The sequence below is a fragment of the Dendrobates tinctorius genome, unplaced genomic scaffold, assembly GCF_039654945.1.
Source record: "Dendrobates tinctorius isolate UK_male_01 unplaced genomic scaffold, ASM3965494v1 ptg000129l, whole genome shotgun sequence".
Taxonomy (NCBI): domain Eukaryota; kingdom Metazoa; phylum Chordata; class Amphibia; order Anura; family Dendrobatidae; genus Dendrobates; species Dendrobates tinctorius.
The window spans coordinates 1,921,881-1,946,768 of record NW_027361797.1 but is presented as its reverse complement, the minus strand read 5'-3'; the positions used below and the strand labels follow the sequence as shown (position 1 = coordinate 1,946,768).

The following is a 24,888-nucleotide window of genomic DNA, read 5'->3' as shown; positions in this document are numbered from 1 at the left end:
CGATGGCACAGCTGTGACAAAAGTGACTAGAGGATAAGGGAGATTGGATTGCTTTTAAAAAAGCAGTTTGCGGAGCAGTGAGTAAACAGCAATGCAGGAATGTCAGGAAGCCTTAGAAGGCAGCCCAACAACCAACACCACTGATACACCACTATATAGCCTCCCCTTGCACTGCACACACAGTGACTGGTGTGTTGTGCAGGCCAAATTGCTAGCAGCAGAAGCAGTTTTTTTGTCTTCTCAGCAGGACAAAAAAAAAAAATTGGGATTGCTTTTAAAAAAGCAGTTTGCGGAGCAGTGGGTAAACAGCAATGCAGGAATGTCAGGAAGCCTTAGAAGGCAGCCCAACAACCAACACCACTGATACACCACTATATAGCCTCCCCTTGCACTGCACACATAGTGACTGGTGTGTTGTGCAGGCCAAATCGCTAGCAGCAGAAGCAGTTTTTTTGTCTTCTTCCCTGCCTAACGCTCTCCCTACAGAATCAGCAGCAACCTCTCCCTATACTAAGATCGGCAGAAGTAAGATGGCGGTCGGCGTGCACGCCCTTTTATACCCCCTGTGACGCCCACCAAAGCAAGCCAATCACTTGCATGCCCTTCTGAAAGATGGTGACCCGTGCCTATGTCATCACGTTGCCCACAGTGTCCGTGGATCCTGATTGGCTGAAAAAGAGCGCAAAACAAACTTTTGAAACGCGACTTTGGCGCGTAAGTCGCCGACCTCGTGGCCGACCTCATCCTAGGGTCGGGTTTCGTTTCATGAAACCCGACTTTGCCAAAAGTCGGCGACTTTTGAATTTTTTCGACTCGTTTCGCTCAACTCTACCCATCAGAGCAGACCTAACCAATGTATTTAAAACCTGACCATGTAAACAGTACCTATATGAGCAGGATTAGTATACATTTTTTGCAAAAAATGTATCAACTAAATACCCTGTTTTCTTATCATCTTTTCACTAGCACTTGCTGTTTATTGTTACATATTTTTTTACAGCAGAGTATTTTTTCACGTTTGTTGTACTGTGTTTCTCTGTGTTTCAGTCTCTTGGTGGTGTGAACACTGTCTTACTGACTTGTTCGCTGTATGTGCATGGCCCAGGCGTTTGTAATATTTTTACATGTCTGATTCTAATGGTATAATTCTCTTTTAAAGAAGCCCTCCTCCTCCCCCCCATCAAAATTTGTATCCTCTTAATATATTGGAATCATCATGTTACATAGCAATGTGTACTTACAATTGCTCATTTTGCTCTTCTACCCAGTTAATTTTTCTCATTTCCATTAGATCTTTGACATCACATGATTAAAAACTGGCTAGCTAGTTCCTTCTAAGCTCTATGTAGAAACAGGAAGTCTGTTTTCCCTGCATGAGTCATGAGTCACTGCAAATGTACCTGGCAGGGGGAAGAGCGGAGGGGGATTTTCTCTTTGTACATAGAGCAGAGAAAAGAGAACAATTAGCTGAGCAGAAGGGCAAAATGAGCATTTGTACGTACACAGTGCTATATAATATGATGACTGCAATATATTAAGAGGATAAAAACTTTGACAGGAGGAGGAGTGCTTCTTTAAAGACTTATTCACAAAAATAGTTATCACATATCGCTAGAACAGAGAATAACTATTCGTTTATTGTAGGTCTAAAAGCTGAAACCCCTAGCAACCCTGAAAACCATGAGAGCGAGGCTTTGCAACCCTTCCATTAATGGTTTAGAAGTGCACATGTGCAGTTCACACTCCATTTATTGTCTATAGGACTGCCAGCTATTTCTGGCAGTCACATAAACAATGAATGGGATGGAAACTGCACATACGCACTTCTAAACCATGGAAACCATGGCTCATGGGATTCTAGAGCCCAGTCCTCAAGATCGCGAGGGGGAACAGCAGACCACCAAGAATCATCAATTTATTGCCTATTCTCTTGATAAGGAGTAAGTTGTTTTTTTGGGGGGGAATAACCCTTTAAGGTTGTACAAATTGTAGATTGTAAACTTGCGTAAAATGAAAGACGCATTGACCAATTATTTTCTATTTATAGGTGAAAAATGTCGAAGCTTTATTGATCTTGCACCAGCATCTGAAAAAGGTAAAGAATACATGAAACATACTGTTACTATTGTAATTCACTGTTATTACCTTATACACGTTTGGCTGTATGTATTGTCTACTATGTTTTCATTTTACTCTCTTCTTCTTTGACTGTTTTTTGCAACTTTACTCCATTTTTGATGTTTACTTAACCTACATCATAATATTTTGCTTTTTCCATCAACAGAGCAAATTGTTTGCAGGACAACTTGTAGTTTTAAATGACAACTTTCATTTCACTATATAATGTACTGAAAATGAAAAAAAATTCCCAGTGGGATGAAATTGAAAAAAGCAGCAATTCGCCATTGCTTTTTGGTTTTTGCTTTAACAACATTTACTTTGTGGCAAAAATGATTTATTAACTTTGTTCTACAGGTTGGCAAGGTTATGGTTACATATATAGATTTTTTAAAAATATTTAAAGGGAACCTGACATGTCAGATAATACTAATAACCTAAATATATAGGGTTAGTCTGCAGATTAATAGTGTTATGAAAGTGCTGAGCCACTGTATTGAAAGTTCGGAACCTGATAGAACTTTATTACTCCCGGGAGCAGCCAGTTTTCAGTCATACAGCTGTTCTGGTGTAACATCACTCACCACCCAGTGCACAGTAAGCAGCAGCTGTAAACTTGTGTGGAAGTGCTAAGTGCCTCCATTCATATACAGTTGTGCTCAAACATTTACATACCCCGGCAGAATTTTTGCTTTCTTGGCCTTTTTTCAGAGAATATGAATGATAACACCAAAACTTTTACTCCACTCATGGTTAGTGGTTGGGTGAAGCCATTTATTGTCAAACTACTGTGTTTTCTCTTTTTAAATCATAATGACAACCTATACCATCCAAATGACGATGATCAAAAATTCACATACCCTAGTGATTTTGGCCTGATAACATGCACAGAAGTTGAGACATATGGGTTTGAATGAATACTAAAGGTAACATCCTCATCATGCTAGGGACGGCGGAACGCACTAAATATAAAATAATAGAAAGTGCGTTCGCCGCCCGAGGTCCCCTGTGCAGAGGTGTTAAACTGCTGCTATATAATGGCAGACGCACAATATGGCGGTATATCACACACGGGTTGAACGTCACGCGGTGTGCACTGGGCGTACTCTGGTAGCTTCACAGAGACGCCTTAGACATAAACATAAGTACTGAGCCTGTTGGACTCACAGGTCTCAGAGAAATGCACGCACGGTATATCGTCACAGGAGCTGGGCCCAAGGCAGAGGGACAGAGTCCGTCTAGACCTACCATGCATGCGGCGTCGCTACCGCGGACACCCACAGGTGCTGCAGACTGCAGCGCGGCTACTGACACAGCCGCTATGCGACAGTACCCAGGAGGGGCGCACTGTCGGACGCTAGTTAGGTGATGATATGCACTGTGGACTGTAGCGTGCCACTGACTGGCGCTGACTCTAAGACTAAGTCCCTATCCACACACGTAATATCAGAAGGAGGGGAGTTGTGGTGCCCCTGAGGCTCAGTCGCCACAGAGGTACTGCACCTTCTCCTAAGGTGTAATGCCCCACCACCTAGGTAAGTTGGGAACTCCTTTCCACACTCCAACACCTGCATCCCACACACAGGATAGTTCAGTAGGTCCACATAGCAGCTTCAGGCTGGGGGTAGCAGAGCACCCTTCGTGGAACCCTGCTTCGTAACACGAGATGTGCTGGGAGGTGGGTGGAGTTAGTATAAAAGAGAGGGAAAGTTTAGAATTACAGGTCAGTCTGACAGAAGGTCAGGCGAGAAGGAGGTCAGTCTGGGGTGAGTCCCAGAGAAGTCAGACGAGGGTCTGAGGGAGAGAGAGAGCAGGCTGACAGCAGGTCAGCCTGACGGGAGTGAGGCGGAGGAAGACAGTCAGTCAGGAGAGACTGAGGACTGGTCTTAGTGGAAGATCTCCCAGGGAACGGAACAGAAGGAGAAAGACGTAGAACTGCAACCTAAGCTTCCATAAGAGAGAAAAGGAACAGCGCGGAACAAAGGAGAAGGAGAACAGAAAGGAGTTGTTTGTTGAGAGAGTACCCTGCCTATAGGTTCTCAGCGCAAGGCCGGGGCCCGGTCCCCGAGGTTGTATGGACACTTATGGTTCTGCAGCAGACACCGGTGGAGTAATTGGCTGTAAATGCACTACCCCCATCCAAGACTTGAGACACAACAGCAACCGATTCGCGAGCCAGGACTCTGAGAGGAGTCCCTGATAGAGGCTACAGCTGTCTGTCATACATGTAGAGACTAGGAACATCTAGAGAGAGGCATTCCAGGGTAACTAAGTACTGGAGTGCTTCGCCCTAAAAGGCGCATTGGAGGAGTCGTTCAGAAAGGCACATGTTGGCGGAGTGTTGGAGTGGAGAACCCTGACTTGCTCGGGAGATTGATTGAGGTTCTACCCTGGAGGACACGGCACGGAGGCAGGCACCAGTGGGTACCACGAACTGTGAGTAAAGCTTTGAAACTGCAAACCCTGGTGTCCTCCATTCATGCGCCGCTAACACCTTCAGCACCGCTACATCTGGGTACCAGCATCTATACCATTCTGCGACTCTCCTCATCCATTGCACCTACACTGCCCTGGGACTACAGCTCCACCTGTGGGGAGCTACACCATCTTTGCTGCACCACACCATCAGTCCCAGTGGATCTGCACGCAGCGTTGGTTTACCATCTCCCTTGCCAAACACCACGGGTGGCGGCACAAACTATACTATCCATATAAACTATACTATTAACATCAGCGCCATTGATATTGGGCGCCCAGGGCCACGGACCGGGTCACCTCTGCTGTGACACATTCCCCTGACACCGGCCCGGTACCGAGTACCTCCCGCTGCCCTGGGTGTGAGGGCGACCCAGAGTCTTAATGAGTCATTTGCAGGTTCATGCATCTGTCATCATTCACACATGTAGCAAGTAGAGTCTATACTAGCGCATGGCTGAGCGGCCATGCAAACCTTTAAAGCCGGGACCTTCCGAAAGCTTCCAGATCCCTGAGATGGACCAATCAGATCACGAGAAGGACCTGAGCATGTGACTCCCGATCTCCAATGGGAGATCGTCTCGTGAGCATGCCCAGTAGCGTGAGTTGAGGACTTAGCCTCTGAAGTAGCTTGCTGCTGTGCAGCCTGCTCTGCTATTGCTGGCCCAGAGGTGGCAGCAACAGCCAGACCCACAGAGCTGGTCTGAGCAGGGTGTCTGGAATGCCGGGATTGCTGTGCAGGCTCCTGAGTGGTCGGAGGAGAATGGGAGACCACTGAATGCAAGGCTCTGGATTCCTGCTGTGCAGTTGCAGGAACCTGACGCCTATAAGTACCCCCCTCCTAGGGCCCCCTCCCCTCTGAGCCTCACTACGCTCAAATGCCGCGATCAGGAGTGGGGCGTCAATGTTCTCCACTGGTTCCCAAGTCTGGACCATGACCCTTCTAGTCCACCAAATAAAATTTTTTGCCACGCACAATATGGCGGTATATCGCACACGGGTTGAACGTCACGCGGTTTGCACTGGGTGTACTCTGTTAGCTTCAAAGAGATGCCTTAGACATAAACATAAGTACTGAGCCTGTTGGACTCACAGGTCTTAGAGAAGTGCACGCACGGTATATGGTCACAGGAGCTGGGCCCAAGGCAGAGGGACAGAGTCCATCTAGACCTACCATGCGTGCGGCGCCGCTACCGCGGATGCCCACAGGTGCTGCAGACTGCAGCGCAGCTACTAACACAGCCGCTATGCGACAGTACCCAGGAGGGGCGCACTGTCGGACGATAGTTAGGTGATGATATGCACTGTGGCCTGTAGCGTGCCACTGACTGGCGCTGAGTCTAAGACTAAGTCCCTACCCACACATGTAATATCAGTGGGAGGGGAGTCTTAATGAGTCATTCGCAGGTTCATGCATCCGTCATCATTCACACATGTAGCAAGTAGAGTCTATACTAGCGCATGGCCGAGCGGCCATGCAAACCTTTTATAGCCGGGACCTTCCTGAAGCTTCCAGATCCCTGAGATGGACCAATCAGATCATGAGAAGGACCTGTGCATGTGACTCCCGATCTCCAATGGGAGATCGTCTCGTGAGCATGCCCAGTAGCGCGAGTTGAGGACTTAGCCTCTGAAGTAGCTTGTGTGATGGTCAACGTGTGACTGGGCACACCGCCTCCAGCAGGGCGAATTTCTATGGCACACGTGACCCTGGATACTCCGCCTCCAGCAGGGCGAATTTAAATAATATAACGTGCAGCCGGATACACCGCCTCCAGCAGGCAAATTTCAGAATTACACGTATAACTGGATACACCGCCACCAGCAGGGCGAATTTAAATAATAAAGGGAAACACCAGGGAAACTGATACAATGGAGGGCCCTGCGATAGGGAACGGGGACGTGGAGACCTCCTGCACTCCCCTGAGTCAGTGTCTCTACACTCCTAACGATCCTTATGCCGGTTCCGCACCGAGCGCCGATCAGGAACCTAAAAACCCTAGCTCGCCCTGCACCTAGCCATTTCTAGTGAAATGGACGGTGCCGAAACTAATCCCACCACTGCACTGAAACACACAAAAGGAAAGTTACAAAACAGGGGTAACACCACTTAGCTTTGCTCTGTTGCTCTTGCTCCCAGCAACAGAGTCCACCACCAGAATTCATCTTCCACCTGAAGCTACTACACCAGAGCTCCTCTGAGCTGCTCTCTGTAGTTCTTTCCTTCACCAGTCTTGGTTGGAAATAAGCAATATCACCAACAGTGAGTGAGAGAACAAGACACACCTATATAGTTAAACCAGAGCAATCACACCTGTTAATGAAAATCACGTGCACTAAACTAAAGAAACCAGAGTACAATGACCCTACCGGCCACCTGGGACAAAACTAGAACTGAAATCACCACAGTGCATTGACCCTAATGGCCACTGGGAGCAAAACTACCTTAAAGCCAAAGGCTTGAAGGAAAAAAAAGGTTACTAGTGCATTTAACTGTCATAATCCAACCTGGATCATGACAGTTTGCTGCTGAGCAGCCTGTGCTGCTATTGCTGGCCCAGAGGTGGCAGCAACAACCAGACCAACAGAGCTGGTCTGAGCAGGGCGTCTGGAACGCCGGGATTGCTATGCAGGCTCCTGAGCGGTCAGTGGAGAATGGGAGACCGCTGAATGCAAGGCTCTGGATTCCTACTGTGCAGTAGCAGGAACCCAATGCTTAACACCTCGCCTGTGACCTGTGTGCATAAAGCTAAGTGAGTTTCTTGGATGCAGATAGACTCTTGCATCTTTCATCCAGCCACTGACATTTGTGGATTGTAAGTCATGGGGAAAGCAAAAGAATTGTCAGCAGATGTATGGGAAAAGGTAGTTGAACTAGCAGTGTGGCTGTTTCAAGAGGCACTTGAAGAAAAGTGGGCTGCATTTTCGAGTCACCAGAAGAAAGCCATTACTGCGTAAATGCCACAAAGTATCTAACCTACAATACGCAAAACGGCACAGAGACAAGCCTCAAAACTTCTGGAACAAGGTAATTTGGAGTGATGAGACCAAAATTGAACTTTTTGGCCACAACCATAAACGTTACATTTGGAGAGAGGTCAACAAGGCATATGATGAAAGGAAAACAATTCCTACTGTAAAGCATGGAGGTGGATTGCTGATGTTTTGGAGAAGTGTGAGCTACAAAGTCACAGGAAACTTGGTCAAAGTTGAAGGAAAGATGAATGCAGCATGATATTAGCAAATACTGGAGGCAAAATTGCAATCATCAGCCCGGAAGCTGCACATGGGACGTACTTGGATGTTCCAACATGACAACGATTCAAAACACAAGGCCAAGTCGATGTGTCATTGGCTACAGCAGAACAAAGTAAAGATTCTGGAGTGGCGATCACAGTCTCCTGACCTCAATATCATTGAGCCATTCTGGGGAGATCTCAAGCGTGCATTTCATGCTAGACTACCCAGGAATTTGACAATAAATGGCTTCACCCAACTACCAACCATGAGTGGAGAAAAAAGGATTGATGTTATCATTCATGTTCTCTGAAAAATGGCCAAGAAAGCAAAAATTCTGACGGGGTATGTAAACTTTTGAGCACAGCTGTATATCTGAATCAGCATGACACAAGCTATTAAAGGCATTTATAGGCACTCCATTATATTCTTATACTCTTTCATTATTATAACTGTTACATTGTTCTTGTTTTCTCCTTAAAGGGAACCTGTCAGTAGGGTTGTGTACAGTAACCTACACACAGTGTGAGGTCGGCGCTGTTATACTGAATACAATGATACCTTGGTTGATAAAATTGGTCTTATGGTTGTTCTTTAATCATTATCTTCAGTTTTGCGTTAATGATATGCTCGTGCCCTAAGGCGGGGCTGGGGTATTATGAATGTCTAATCAGAGCACACATACCCCAGCCCCGCCTTAGGGCACGAGCATATCATTAACGCAAACTGAAGATAAAGATTAAAGAACAACCATAAGACCGACTTTATCAACCAAGGTATCATTGTATTCAGCATAACAGTGCCGACCTCACACTGTGGCAGAATTTTTGCTTTCTTGGCCATTTTTCAGAGAATATGAATGATAACACCAAAACTTTTTCTCCACTCATGGGTAGTGGTTGCAGTATTAATCAATCTGTACAATACAACATATGGTGCTCCATAGTGATTTCCAGTAGCCTATCCTGGATTTTGTACCATGTACTCTCAGCGCCTTGTGACTGCAATCTTAGACCTCCTATGAAGGTCGCAGGATGCTGACATCTATGAATAAAAAGAAAATGTCTAGTCCTGATGCCTGGAGTCTGATGTATGGGGATGTGTGCAGTCACAGGTCCTACACAGGGGTCCTTCCCTTTCAGTGTTTACACTGGAGAGCAAAAGTGTAATGATGATTTGAACGTATAACTTTCAGGCTCCATATCTCACCATCCACTACTGCTTTGAACGTGAGATTGCCAACATTTTATAGACAATCATCTTGGCAATCTTATACATAAATTTGACTTGCAACTATTTTGCATATGATTAGTTATGCACATTTTTCATGGTATGTGCATGCGCTGACTCCGACGCCATTATATTAAAATAATGTACTGCAACACAGTGATGGCGGATCTTTTGGAGACCGAGTTTTAGCTTAGAAAAAACAACTCATACAGGGAGCAGGGGGACAGCAAAGAGCAGGAGGGGGTAACAGACTGCAGCCACAGAGAGGAGCAGGGATATCAGACTGCAATAAAGGAAGATGCTCCCCCATCCTGATATATATGCTCCCCCATCCTGGTATATGCTCCCCCATCCTGGTATATGTCCCTATCCTGATATATTTCCCCCATCCTGGTATATGCTACACCCATTCTTATATATGTCCCCCATCCTGGTATATGCTCTCCCATCCTGGTATATGCTCCCCCATCCTGGTATATGTTCCCCCATCCTGGTATACGCTCCCTCATCCTGGTATATGTTCCCCCATCCTGGTATATGTTCCCCCATCCTGGTATATGTTCCCCCATCCTGGTATATGCTCCCCCATCCTGGTATATGCTCCCCCATCCTGGTATATGTTCCCCCATCCTGGTATATGTTCCCCCATCCTGGTATATGCTCCCCCATCCTGGTATATGCTCCCCCATCCTGGTATATGTTCCCCCATCCTGGTATATGCTCCCCCATCCTGGTATATGTTCCCCCACCCTGGTATATGCTCCCCCATCCTGGTATATGTTCCCCCATCCTGGTATATGCTCCCCCTTCCTGGTATATGCTCCCCCTTCCTGGTATACTGTGTGTCTCCTATCCTGGTATATGTTCCCCCATCCTGGTATATGCTCCCCCAATCCTTATTTAAATCCCCCATCCTGGTATATGTTCCCCCATCCTGGTATATGCTCCCCCAATCCTTATTTAAATCCCTCATCCTGGTATATGTTCCTCCATCCTGGTATATGCTCCCCCATCCTGGTATATGTTCCCCCATCCTGGTATATGTTCCCCCATCCTGGTATATGCTCCCCCAATCCTTATTTAAATCCCTCATCCTGGTATATGCTCCTCCATCCTGGTATATGTTCCCCCATCCTGGTATATGCTCCCCCATCCTGGTATATGTTCCCCCATCCTGGTATATGTTCCCCCATCCTGGTATATGTTCCCCCATCCTGGTATATGTCCCCTATCCTGGTATATGTTCCCCCATCCTGGTATATGTTCCCCCATCCTGGTATATGCTCCTCCATCCTGGTATATGTTCCCCCATCCTGGTATATGTTCCCCCATCCTGGTATATGTTCCCCCATCCTGGTATATGTTCCCCCATCCTGGTATATGCTCCTCCATCCTGGTATATGTTCCCCCATCCTGGTATATGTTCCCCCATCCTGGTATATGCTCCCCCATCCTGGTATATGTTCCCCCATCCTGGTATATGCTCCCCCATCCTGGTATATGTTCCCCCATCCTGGTATATGCTCCCCCATCCTGGTATATGTTCCCCCATCCTGGTATATGTCCCCTATCCTGGTATATGTTCCCCCATCCTGGTATATGTTCCCCCATCCTGGTATATGCTCCCCCAATCCTTATTTAAATCCCCCATCCTGGTATATGCTCCCCCATCCTGGTATATGTTCCCCCATCCTGGTATATGCTCCCCCATCCTGGTATATGCTCCCCCATCCTGGTATATGTTCCCCCATCCTGGTATATGTTACCCCATCCTGGTATATACTCCCCCATCCTGGTATATGTTCCCCCATCCTGGTATATGCTCCCCCATCCTGGTATATGCTCCCCCATCCTGGTATATGCTCCCCCATCCTGGTATATGTTACCCCATCCTGGTATATACTCCCCCATCCTGGTATATACTCCCCCATCCTGGTATATGTTCCCCCATCCTGGTATATGCTCCCCCATCCTGGTATATGTTCCCCCATCCTGGTATATGCTCCCCCATCCTGGTATATGCTCCCCCATCCTGGTATATGCTCCCCCATCCTGGTATATGCTCCCCCATCCTGGTATATGTTCCCCCATCCGGGTATATGCTCCCCCATCCTGGTATATGTTCCCCCATCCTGGTATATACTCCCCCATCCTGGTATATGTTCACCCATCCTGGTATATGCTCCCCCATCCTGGTATATGCTCCCCCAATCCTTATTTAAATCCCCCATCCTGCCTGCACTGTTGTTTTTCAATACATAGAAAAAAATAAATACACCTACTCACCTTTCCCCCGCTACCCTGCAACACGTTGTCATCTTCTGAAGCCAGCAGCTGACTTCAGTGTCCAAGCTATAGGGCCTCATGACGTCACTACCATGCACCCAATCACATGCTCACTGACGTCAGCTGCTGGCCTCTGATTGGCTGGCAGCGTGTATTGCGGTGCACAAACCCAGCAACTTCTTGTACTGCAAGACACTTCAGCTGCATGTGCATCGAATGGCGCTTATCCAGCTGAAGTAGGGGCTGACATTGGCGGCGTCTGCTCTATGGCGCCATTTTATTGAAGACACTCTTCAATAAAATGGCTCCATAGTGCAGTATGCGCATGCACTCACTCTGTTGGCACACTGCACAGGCGTCGAGGCTTCGGACAGAAGGACACATCTCCGCTTATATTCTAGATATATACAGTATGTGTGTGTGAGCAATGTGTAAATGTGCATATTTTATACATGTGTACCTAATGTGAATATTCATGTCTATGGGTATATGTAAGTGGGGTCTGATGCAGTGGGGGGTGCATCCACAGGTTCCCTACAGGGGCCCTTCACTAAAATATGTCAATCACATTATATAGCGAGGAGAAGTATATCATCACATATGCATCTCTGGCAGATATGAGAAGAAAGCGGAAATCCCTACAGTAAAGCTTCTTTATCCCTGGAAAGATCTGGTAGTAGTAACCTTTACATCTTAATAGGAGCAATGCAGGAAGCCAGATCCTATGCTATACGGTAATACACAGGGTCTGTCCCTATTGCTGTCGTATTGTCGTGCAGAATAAGATGTATATATTGTGGAGAAGTGCAAGTTATAGGGAATCAATAGGAAACCCTTTCTATTCTCTGCCGCCCATTCCTGTGGTTATGTCACCTTTGCTGTATTTGGGTTATAAGTTCGTTACTTCTGGAGCTCGGTCTGTTTCTTTTTTTTCTACCAGGGTTTTGAATTGCCGTCATATAAGTAATGTGCATTTCACCATTTTTTCTATAGCTCTTTGTTTTCTACAATCTGTGTCTGTTATGTTTTGGAAAATGAGTGCTTAGCAACCGGTTACCATGGTCGCAGGAAGTCTCGGCATCAAAAGGATTCGATATTACTAGGTGATGGTATTTTAGATATATTTCCTCAATGCAATATCCATGGATCTTGATTAACGAGTCTATGGGGCTTAAAGTATTATTGCTTCCGGCGGCATGTTTACCAAAATGTTCGGAAATAATGTTGGTTGTTGCACAATGCTAAGTTAGTGGTCTGATAAAAAAAAGACTTGTTACTTAAATATATAGATATATACAGTGTGGATACAATATTACATGTAAACTGCAGCAAGAAGAATCCGTGAATATAATGACATGTTTACAGGTAAGTCGTTTCCTTCGCTTCCATGCGCAGATTTGCAGCCGCGCGACAGAGTAAATGAAAGCCAAGTGTCGGCAAGCAAAGTATAAGGCGAACGCTATACAGAGAGGCGCACACTAAACTATGGATTATTATGCAAATAAAGAGCGCTTCTATCTGACCGCGGTGACATTCTGTCACTCTTAAGTAATTCGTTCAGGACAGACAAAAGAAAACAAAAGAGCGATTCGCCATTCCTGATTTATTATTCTGTAACGGCTCGGAAAGAGGAGAGAGGCAGAAAAAAATCTGATGAAAATATGAATTTTCCATATTAAAGAAAGTTCAGCAAGATTAACGCTTACTGCCATGAGGTGCTGAAAATGCACCACAGGAGGGCCAAGTATTTGTACCAATTTGTGCTCATTATATGCATTAATATTCTTATTATCCATTATATATATATGCAGAGCAAATATGTAAGAAGACAAGACTTTGCAAAATATAATAGATCTGCCCAAGAGTTTCTTATAAGAGGCCCAAGAACAGAATCTACATTTTATTGTAAGTAAAGTGTAGAGTAGTGGCTGAGGGCGAAGGGTTGGTGGGTGCAGAGGAGGGTGACCAAGGTTATGAATGGAACCTGTAGATCACAGTATTAGGAACTTGAGGTTAATTAGTTTGGAAAAAAGAAAGCTTAGGGATGCAGAGGTTAAAAAGTACAAATACTGTATATACTCATGTATAAGGCGACCAAAGTATAAGCCAAGGCACCTAATTTTGCCAAGAAAAGCTGGGAAAACTTATTGACTTGAGTATAAGTTGGGTATGCATTGTCCCCTCATCCCTGTCCCGGTATGCATTGTCCCCTCATCCCTGTCCCGGTATGCATTGTCCCTTCCTCACTGTCCCGGTATGCATTGTCCCCTCATCTCTATCCTGGTATGCATTGTCCCTTCATCACCGTCCCGGTATGCATTTTCCCCTCATCCCTATCCTGGTATGCATTGTCCCCTCATTACTGTCCTTGTATGCATAGTCCCCTCATCCCTATCCTGGTATGCATTTTCCCCTCATTCCTGTCCTTGTATGCATTGTCCCCTCATCCCTATCCTGGTATGCATGGCCCTCTCATTCCTATCCTGGTATGCATAGTCCCCTCATCCCTATCCTGGTATGCATTGTCCCCTCACCCCTGTCCTGGCATGCATGGCTCCTTATTCCTATCCTTGTATGCATGACTCCTTATTTCCATCCTTATCTGCATGGCTCCTTATTCCCATCCTTGTCAGCATGGCTCCTTATTCCCATCCTTGTCTGCATGGCTTATTATTCCCATCCTTGTCTGCATGGCTCCTCATCCCTATCCTTGTATGTGTGGCTCCCATGAGAAAAGAATAAAAAAAAACATCCTACTTACCTTCCCTGCGCACCCTTGCAGCATCTTCTTCCGGTGCCAGCAGCTCCTGCAGCCAAGTGATGACATGTCCCCGCTCATTAAGGTAATGAATATTCACCTCTCTCCATGCCTATAAGACTGGAGAGAGGTGAATATTCATTACCTTAATGAGCGGGCACCCATGATAGCCCAGCAGCTGCTGGAAGCCATAGGCTGCGGCTGTAACTGTGCGCGCTATAAGAAAAATGAATATTCATTGCCAGTGCAGTGAATATTCATTTCTCTTTAGCAGCGGGCAGACTTACAGTTGCAGCCGCTGGCTACTGCCTCCTGTGACCCGTTGCTCCACCGCTTCCCCTCCCCCACCGTCTTCTGGGACAGTGACTCATGTATAAGCCAAAGGGGGCGTTTTCAGCACAAAAAAAGTGCTTATAAATTTGGCTTATACACGAGTATATATGGTATATGAAAGAACTATAGAGAGATTTTACAATGATCTGTTACACCTACGCTAGTTATGATCACAAGGAGGCATCCTCTATATCTAGTGGAAATAAGATTTAGACAGGGATGCTTTAAGGCCCCGTCACACACAGCGATATCGCCAGCGAGATCGCTGATTTTGTGACGCCACAGCGATCTCGCCAGCGATATTGCTGTATGTGACATGGATCAGCGACCGACCCCCCTGCCGGGTATCGCTGATCGCGCTCCATCGTCCTGGGCCGTTTTTTGATTGTTGGTCTCCTGCTGGCCAGTGCGCATCACTGCGTGTGGCAGCGAGAGACCAGCAATCAGCGACACTGGACGCTGGTTTCCAATGTAAACATCGGGTATCTTAGAGCCGCGCGGCTCTTAGATACCCGCTGTTTACATTGGAAGCCAGCTTGCTCGCTGGTCCTGATCGCTGGAGGGGCTGTCTAACGATGTCCCAGTGATCCCATCCATGTCGGATCATTGGTGGGAACGCTGGTACATCGTTATGTGTAACGGGGCCCTTACGCTAAGAGCACTGAGACTATGGAACTGAGGCACAAGATGTTGTGATGACTCATTCATTGAACAAGTTCATAAGAGAACCGGATGTCTTTGTACCTTTCTTGAAAAATCTGATATTACAATTTTTGAGTACGGTACCTGATTTCTAAACGGAGCATGCTGATACAGGCATTTATTCTAAAGTGAAGTCACACTTAAAGTCGGAAAGCATTTCTAGGATCCACCTCATAGAGGTTTTAGCCAGTCTCCAGATCAGAACATTAAGATTAAAGGTTGGACTTAATGTGACCTATATATTTTCAATATATATATATAATACTAGATGTGTGCCCGATGCTATCGCATCGGGAGGGCAATAACATCATGATGGGGGCAGCTTTGTGGCGCTTGGGGTGGCGGCCCACCCACTTCCGTGCAGTCACATCCAGCAGGAAAGACGGTGTTTTGCGGCCTGTGCTGGAGATGGTGTGCAGCGCCACCAGAGGGTGGCCGCACCCAATCTCCAGCACAGGCATCAAGCCACGGTCTTTCCTGCCGGCAGTGCCTGCATGGAGGTGGGTGGGCAGGCAGCGGCGGGATCTGGCGCTTGTAGTCAGGCGGTGAGTCCTGGTGGGTGTCAGGCGGCAGCATCCCTCTCATTACTTCCCCCTCATTATACCCTCTCTTTACACCCCTATCACATCCGTCACGAAAGACTTTATTTTGCGGCCTGTGCTGGAGATGGTGTGCAGCTCTCTCATTATACCCCCTTCATTACACCCCTCTCGTTATACCCCCTCTTTACACCCCTTTCACAGCCTCATGATCTCAGCGGCGGGCTGGATCCGAGCTACAACTGGGATCTGAGCAGCGGCTGGAATCCAAGCAGCGGCTGGGATCCCAGCGGTGGTCGGGATCACAGCAGCATTCTGAATCGCAGCGGCAGCCTGGATCCGAGCGGCAGCTGGGATCCCAGCAGCGGTCAGGATCGCAGCGGCGGCCTGGATCCGAGCGTCATCACTTGGATGTTCCAAAATGGCGGTCGCCGTACTTCCGCTGCGGCGCGGTGGATTATGGGATTCGGGGACATCCAGATGGAAGTGGATGACAGACAATTTAAGGCAATTATATATATAAAATATATTAGTTGAAGGTGAAAGCAACAGCGATTCCAGTGGTGATTAGAGCAATAACCCCTAAGTTGGAAGAATGGCTTCAACACATTCCGGAAATAAAATCTGAACTCTCTGTTCAGAAAAGCGCAGTGCTGGGGACAAGTAAGATACTGCACTGAACCCTAAAACTACCTCAACGCCCGGGTGGCAAACATTTTTATTGGTATATGGTCTACCATCCTGGTATGTGCTGCCCCCCTCCTATCCTTGTGTGGCATGGCACCCCTCATCCCTATCCTGGAATGCATGGTACCCTCACCCCCCCAATCCTGGTAAGCATGGCACCCTATTCCTCATCCTGGTATGCATGGTCCCCTCACCCCCCTATCCTGGTATGCATGGCCCCCCTCACCCCCAATCCTGGTATGCATGGTCCCCTCACCCCCCTATCCTGGTTTGCATGGTCCTCTCACTCCTGTATCCTGGTATGCATGGTCCCTCTCCCCACCCTATCCTGTTATGCATGGTCCTCTCACCCCCCTATCCTGGTATGCATGGTCCTCTCCCCTCCTATCCTGGTATGCATGGTCCTCTCACCCCCCTATCCTGGTATGCATGGTCCTCTCACCCCCCTATCCTGGTATGCATGGTTCTCTCACCCCCCTATCCTGTTATGCATGGTCCTCTCACCCCCCTATCCTGGTATGCATGGTCCCCTCATCCCCCAATCCTGGTATGCATGCTACCCCTCACCCCCCAATCCTGGTATGCATGGTCCTCTCACTCCCCCAATCCTGGTATGCATGGTCCCCTCACTCCCCAATCTAGGTATACATGGTCCCCTCACCCCCCTTTTTGTGGTATGCATGGTCCCCTCACCCCCCTTTCATGGTATACATGGTCCCCCTCACCCCCCTTTCGTGGTATGCATTGTTCCCTCACTCCCCTTTTGTGGTATGCATGGTCCCCTCACTCCCCTTTCGTGATATGCAAGGTCCCCTCACCCTCCTTTTGTGGTATGCATGGTCCCTTCACTCCTCTTTTGTGGTATGCATGGTCTCCTCACTCCCCTTTCGTGGTATGCATGGTCCCCTCACCCCCATTTCATGGTATGCATGGTCCCTTCACCCCCCTATCCTGGTATGCGTGGTCCCCTCATCCCCCATTCCTGGTATGCGTGGTCCCCTCACCCCCCTTTCGTTGTATGCATGATCCCCTCACTCCCCTTTCGTGGTATGCATGGTCCCCTCACCCCCAAATACTGGTATACATGGTCCCCTCTCCCCCCTTTCCTAGTATGCATGCTCCCCTCACCCCTATTAAACTACACACATACAAAAAAAAAAATTTATACTGACCCTTCTTTCCCGTGCTCCAGCGCTGTCACATTCTGCTGGAGGCCGGGGGAGGAGTCTGGCGCCGGAGTAAGCACATGCCCATAGCGCTGTCCGACGCCATATTGCTGAAGACACACTGCAATTGTGTCTTCAGTAAAATGGCGCCGGATCGCTCTACGCGCATGCGAGATTCCGGTCGCACTCCTGCCACGGTCTCCGGCCAAAGAGAAGCGCCGTGGCAACACTCCTCCCGGTCAGGTAAGTATGGCGCCGGACATAGCAGTATACAGTGTGCACGCGTACCGCCATTTCCGCCGCCATACACACTCCTCACCGCTGGATGCCTCATTCTGTCTGGAGCTAGACTGCGCAGGCACGTTGCGCTTTCGCAGTCTATAAAGGCTTCAGACAGAGTGATGCTTAGCCCGTTATATTATAGATTTAGAACATTATAAAGATACAGTAGCAGTCTGATAAAACAAGAAAAGTAATCCAGAGAATATGTCATGGCCAGTGTAAAACCTGTAGTCCTGTACATTAAGGGTAATAAGAGACCCCATAAAAATATATAATGTAGTGTGAAAAATAATATGAATGGATTCAGAGGTCAATCAGTTTAAGTTACCTTTATAAAGATGGAAAGTAGTTGAATAAATTTTCAGATAAGCACAGTGGAAGTTTCTTAGGTGTAGATCTAATATTTAAAGCTCAAGTGTGTATATGTATGTGTGAATGTATGTGTGTGTGTGTATGTCTGGGATTGGCATCCGCACCGTCGCAGCTACAGCCACAAAATTTGGCACAGTCACACGTCTGGACCCCGAGAGCGTCATAGGCTATGTTGTGAGGCGAAATTTTAACCCCGCGCATTCCAATTCACCAAACAATTTTGCCCCTATCTACATAATGGGGAAAAAGTGTGTGTGTATCAAGCCCCGCCCCTCATTATGATGTCATAATGGTTGCCATGGCAACGCTGATATCATCATAGGTTGCAAGCCCCACCCCTCATTACAATGTCATAATGGTTGCCATGGCGACGCTAATGTCATAATAGGTTGCAATGGCAAAGATGCTGTCACAATGGTTGCCATGGTGACGATGATGTCTTAATAGGTTGCAATGGTGATGGTTATGTCATAACGGTTGCCATTGTGATGATGATGTCATAATGGGTATATGGCCACGGGACTATGGGATGGAGGATGTGTGATGGGTATATGGGCACTGGACTATGGGATGGAGGATATGTATGCCGGGTATATGGGCACGGGACTATGGGATGGTGGATATGTATGATGGGTATATGGGCATGGGACTATGAGATGAAGGATGTGTGATGGGTATATGGGCACTCGACTATGGGATGGCGAATATGTATGATGGGTATATGGGCACTCGACTGTGGGATGGAGAATATGTATGATGGGTATATGGGCACGGGACTATGGGATGGAGGATATGTATGATGGGTATATGGGCACAGGCCTATGGGATGGTGGATATGTATGATGGGTATATGGGCACGCAGGGCCGGATTAAGGTTGGTGGGGGCCCCTGGGCAGAAAATCTGGTGGGGGCCCCCATATCATTAACATTTTAGCCATAACAGTAGAGAGCGAACTGTAGCACTTAGATGTACAATCTAATCTTATCCTCTTGTTCTGCCACATTTCCACCACCACCATCATTGCATTCTCACCCACCACCCCATCATTGCCCTCTCGACCATCACCCCATCATTGTCTTCTCCCCATCACTGCCTTCTCCATCACCCCATCACTGCTTTCTCCCCATCACTCCCATCATTGCCTGCTCCATCACCCCATCACTCCCATCATTGTCTGCTCCATCACCCCCATCATTGCCTGCTCCATCACGCCATCACTCCCATCATTGCCTTCTCCATCACCCCATCACTGCATTCTCCATCACCCCATCACTGCCTTCCCCCATCACTCCCATCATTGCCTGCTCCATCACCCCCATCATTGTCTGCTCCATCACCCCATCACTGCCTGCTCCATCACCCCATCACTGCCTGCTCCATCACCCCCATCACTGCCTGCTCCATCACCCCCATCATTGCCTGCTCCATCACCCCATAACTCCCATCATTGTCTGCTCCATCACCCCATCACTGCCTGCTCCATCACTCCCATAATTGTCTGCTCCATCACCCCATCATTGCCTGCTCCATCACCCCATCACTGCCTTCTCCATCACCCCCATCATTGTCTGCTCCATCACCCCATCACTGCCTGCTCCATCACCCCCATCATTGCCTGCTCCTTCACCCCATCACTGCCTTCTAGACCATCACTCCCATGTCCCATCACTGCCTCTGCCTGCTCCATCATACACACAGATATACACACACACAGACACAGACATACATACATACATACACTGATACACACATACATACACACACAAGACACCACCTCTCTCCTCTCACCTGTCCTCCGCAGCATCGCCAGCGCTTCCTCCCTCACACAGCAGCGGCCGCTGAATGATGACGTGTGAAAACAGGAAGCGCGGCCTCCGGGCAGGAAGCAGGACGGACCCTTGCCGGCCGCTCCATTCCTGCTATTCACTGACGGCGTCTAATATTTATCCTCGCGCTGCGTTGGCGGTCGCTGCCCAGTGGTGGGGGCCCCCTTAGAAGCTCTTGTGGTGGGGGCCCCGGGGCTGAAGCCCCGCCTGCCCCTCCTATAATCCGGCCCTGTGGGCACGGGACTATGGGATGGAGGATAATTATAATTTGTTATAACTAACCACAGTTAGTTACTATGCCCGGGCAGCGCCGGGCTCTTCAGCTAGTAAATTTATAAGAGAGGCGAGTATCTTGTTAAACAAGAGAGCAATAATCAAGATGTGAAATTAAAGTGGTGTGAACGTCAACTTTTTTTTTGTTGCTGAAGACGTTTTTCAAAGTAGAAGCAATAAGAATTGGAGATGTTGTGACATGATAACTAAATGAAAGGACAGAGGTAATAGTTACACTATTACATCGAACTTGAGAAGTGGGTAGGATAGCAGCTCTAATAAGAGAAATGTCAAAGTGGTTTCAGAAGTGAGCAAGGGAAAAAAATGAGTTAAATTTTGTCAAGGTTGGGTTAAGAACTTAAGATACTTCTCAGATTCCCAGGATGAAGTTGCCAAAATATTATAGATATTACAAACAGAAGGAGAATGTGAAGGATTTCAAATAGACACATCTGTATACCAGAGACATTGGAAGTTACAGGCGTTGTCCGACCTTCTGACGGAAGTCTGCAGTCACATAGAGCCTGTAGACTTCTGAATCCTTAGGGTATGTTTCCACGTTCCGTATATGCAGCGCTTTGGACACAGCAGTATATGCTGCCGGCTTTTGTAAGTGCGGTGATTCCGCATGTGTTCATTGAACCATGTGGAATCACCACATCCTATACATTGAACTGTGATATTTATCTTGCAGAGACTGAGTGTCTCCGTAAAATAAATAGACATGCTACGGTCTAGAAAGACACGCTGCATGTTTCTGCATGCATAGTGGAGATGGGATTTTATGAAATGTGTGGGATTTTATGAAATGTGATGACACCAATGGTGTTACTGGCGCAGCCTAGGCGGCGCTATCAGGGGGCACGTCAACGAGTGCAGGGAGTCAAAAAACAAGGCACGCAGTGCACAAGGACCTGAGACTAAATAGTGAGCACGGGACCTGGAACTAAGCAGTCACATGACCAGGGGGCAGAGTCACCACGCGTGAGGACAACGAAGGCAACTGAATGTGCAGACAACAGCGCACAGAAAGTAACCGTAGTTAAAGGAGAGCCAAAGGTCAAAAGCCAGACGAGAGCATGGTACCTAGGGATAAGACAGAGAGTAAACGGAGACAAGCCAAGGGGTCAGAAAACCAGGAGTGACAGGGCAAGATTCAGAGGCAAAAGTCAGTGGACAAACCGAGTCACACACAGCAAAGCAGAGAAGCACAATGTTTATGGACGAGTATCCTGGGTCAGCGACACCAAATTCAGAAACTGCAAACATTAAATAGCCACCCATGAACCAAAGAGAGGCAAACTCAAATTAACCATGACCTGGCCAGGATGGAGGCAGAACCATCCTGTCATGACACTATGCTGTAACATCTGGCTGCTGCGGATTGGATACTGCGGCCAGTAACCCTGGCCCCTGTTAGGGTTAGGGCTAGGGGTAGGGTTAGGGTTAGGGCTGAGATTAGGGTTAGGGGTGTGTTGGGGTTAGGGTTGGAGTTAGAATTGGGGAATTTCCACTGTTTGGGCACATCAGGTGCTCTCCAAACGCAACATGGCGTCTGATCACAATTCCAGCCAATTCTGCGTTGAAAAAGTCAAACGGTGCCCCTTCCTTTCCACGCTCTGCTATGCGCCCAAACAGTGTTTTACCCCCACATATGGGGTATCAGCCTACTCAGGACAAATTGCAAAACAACATTTGGGGTCCAATTTCTCCTGTTACCCTTAGGAAAATAAAAAATTGGGGGCAAAAACATCATTTTTGTGGAAAAAAAATGATTTTTTTATTTTTATGCCAGGGTGTTATAAACTTCTGTGAAGCACTTGGGGGTTCAAAGTGCTCACCACACATCTAGATAAGTTTGGTGGGGGGTCTAGTTTCCAAAATGGGGTCACTTGTGGGGCGTTTCCACTGTTTAGGTACATCATGGGCTCTCCAAAGGCAACATAACACCCGCAGACCATTCCATCAAAGTCTGCATTCCAAAACGTCACTACTTCTCTTCCGAGCCCTGACGTGTGCCCATACAGTAGTTTTCTCCCACATATGGGGTATCAGCGTACTCAGGACAAATTGGACACCAGCTTTTGGGGTCTAATTTCTTCTGTTACCCTTGGGAAAATAAAGAAATTTGGGACTAAAAGATCATGTTTGTGGAAAAAATATGATTTTTTTATTTTCACGCCCGGGCGTTATAAACTTCTGTGAAGCCCTTGGGGGTTCAAAGTTCTCACCATACATTTAGATAAGTTCCTTGGGGGGTCTAGTTTCCAAAATGGTGTCATTTGTGCGGGGTTTCCACTGGTTTGACACATCAGGGGCTTTCCAAACGCGACATGGCGTCCAATCTCAATTCCAGCCATAAAAGTCAAATGGCGCTGCTTCCCTTCCGAGCTCTGCCATGCGCCCAAATAGTTGTTTACACCCACATATGGGGTATCAGCTTACTCAGAACAAATTTCACAATAACTTTTAGGGTCCTGTTACCCTTGGGAAAATAAAAATTGGTTGTGAAAAGATCATTTTTGTGGAAAAAATATGATTTTTTAATTGCACGCTGTACGTTATAAACTTCTGTGAAGCCCTTGTGGGTTCAAAGTTCTCACCACATATCTAGAAAAGTTCCTTGGGGGTCTAGTTTCCAAAATGGGGTCACTTGTGGGGGGTTTCCACTGTTTAGGCACATCAGGGGCTCTCCAAACGTGACATGGTGTCCCATCTGAATTCCAGCCAATTTTGCATTGAAAAAGTCAAACAACGCTCCATCCCTTCTGAGCTCTGCCATGCACCGAAACAGTGGTTCCCCCCACATATCAGGTATCAGCATACTCAGGAGAAATTGCAAAATAAGTTTTGCAGTCCAATTTCTCCTGTTACCCTTGGTAAAATATACAGTCATATGTAAAAGTTTGGGTACCCCTATTAATGTTAACCTTTTTTCTTTATAACAATTTTGGTTTTTGCAACAGGTATTTCAGTTTCATATATCTAATAACTGATGGACTCAGTTATATTTCTGGATTCAAATGAGGTTTATTGTACTAACAGAAAATGTGCAATCTGCATTTAAACAAAATTTGACCGGTGCAAAAGTATGGGCACCCTTATCATTTTCTTGATTTGAACACTCCTAACTACTTTTTACTGACTTTCTGAAGCACTAAATTGGTTTTGTAACCTCATTGATCTTTGAACTTCATAGCCAGGTGTATCAAATCATGAGAAAAGGTATTTAAAGTGGCCACTTGCAAGTAGTTCTCCTATTTGATTCTCCTATGAAGAGTGGCATCATGGGCTCCTCAAAACAACTCTCAAATGATCTGAAAACCAAGATTATTCAACATAGCTTTTCAGGGGGAAGGATACAAAAAGTTGTCTCAGAGATTTAACCTGTCAGTTTCCACTGTGAGGAATATAGTAAGGAAATGGAAGAACACAGGTACAGTTCTTGTTAAGCCCAGAAGTGGCAGGCCAAGAAAAATATCAGAAAGGCAGAGAAGAAGAATGGTGAGAACAGTCAAGGACAATCCACAGACCACCTCCAAAGACCTGCAGCATCATCTTGCTGCAGATGGTGTCACTGTGCATCGGTCAACAATACAGCGCACTTTGCACAAGGAGAAGCTGTATGGGAGAGTGATGCGAAAGAAGCCGTTTCTGCAAGCACGCCACAAACAGAGTCGCCTGAGGTATGCAAAAGCACATTTGGACAAGCCAGTTACATTTTGGAAGAAGGTCCTGTGAACTGATGAAACAAAGATTGAGTTGTTTGGTCATACAAAAAGGCGTTATGCATGCGCTGTATTGTTGACCGATGCACAGTGACACCATATGCAGCAAGATGATGCTGCAGGTCTTTGGAGGTGGTCTGTGGATTGTCCTTGACTGTTCTCACCATTCTTCTTCTCTGCCTTTCTGATATTTTTCTTGGCCTGCCACTTCTGGGCTTAACAAGAACTGTACCTGTGTTCTTCCATTTCCTTACTATGTTCCTCACAGTGGAAACTGACTGGTTAAATCTCTGAGACAACTTTTTGTATCCTTCCCCCTGAAAAGCTATGTTGAATAATCTTTGTTTTCAGATCATTTGAGAGTTGTTTTGAGGAGCCCATGATGCCACTCTTCATAGGAGAATCAAATAGGAGAACTACTTGCAAGTGGCCACTTTAAATACCTTTTCTCATGATTTGATACACCTGGCTATGAAGTTCAAAGCTCAATGAGGTTACAAAACCAATTTAGTGCTTCAGGAAGTCAGTAAAAAGTAGTTAGGAGTGTTCAAATCAAGAAAATGATAAGGGTGCCCATACTTTTGCACCGGTCAAATTTTGTTTAAATGCAGATTGCACATTTTCTGTTAGTACAATAAACCTCATTTGAATCCAGAAATATAACTGAGTCCATCAGTTATTAGACATATGAAACTGAAATACCTGTTGCAAAAACCAAAATTGTTATAAAGAAAAAAGGTTAACATTAATAGGGGTGCCCAAACTTTTACATATGACTGTAAAAAATTGGACCTGAAGTAATTTTTTTGTGAAAAAAAGTTAAATGTTCATTTTTTTTAAACATTCAAAAAATTCCTGTGAAGCACCTGAAGGGT

The 24,888-nt window shown here is 46.7% G+C and overlaps 1 protein-coding gene across 2 annotated transcripts in view; it reads left to right on the top strand.

Annotated features, from left to right (window-relative positions):
* Nucleotides 1–24,888, top strand: part of GSG1L (GSG1 like) — a 355,659-nt gene that overhangs the window by 139,929 nt on the left and 190,842 nt on the right. For both annotated transcript variants that reach the window (XM_073542778.1, XM_073542777.1), the window contains exon 2: nucleotides 2,048–2,095. In XM_073542778.1, coding sequence (XP_073398879.1) covers nucleotides 2,048–2,095 — 48 coding nt within the window. The remainder of the gene's footprint in view (nucleotides 1–2,047; nucleotides 2,096–24,888) is intronic.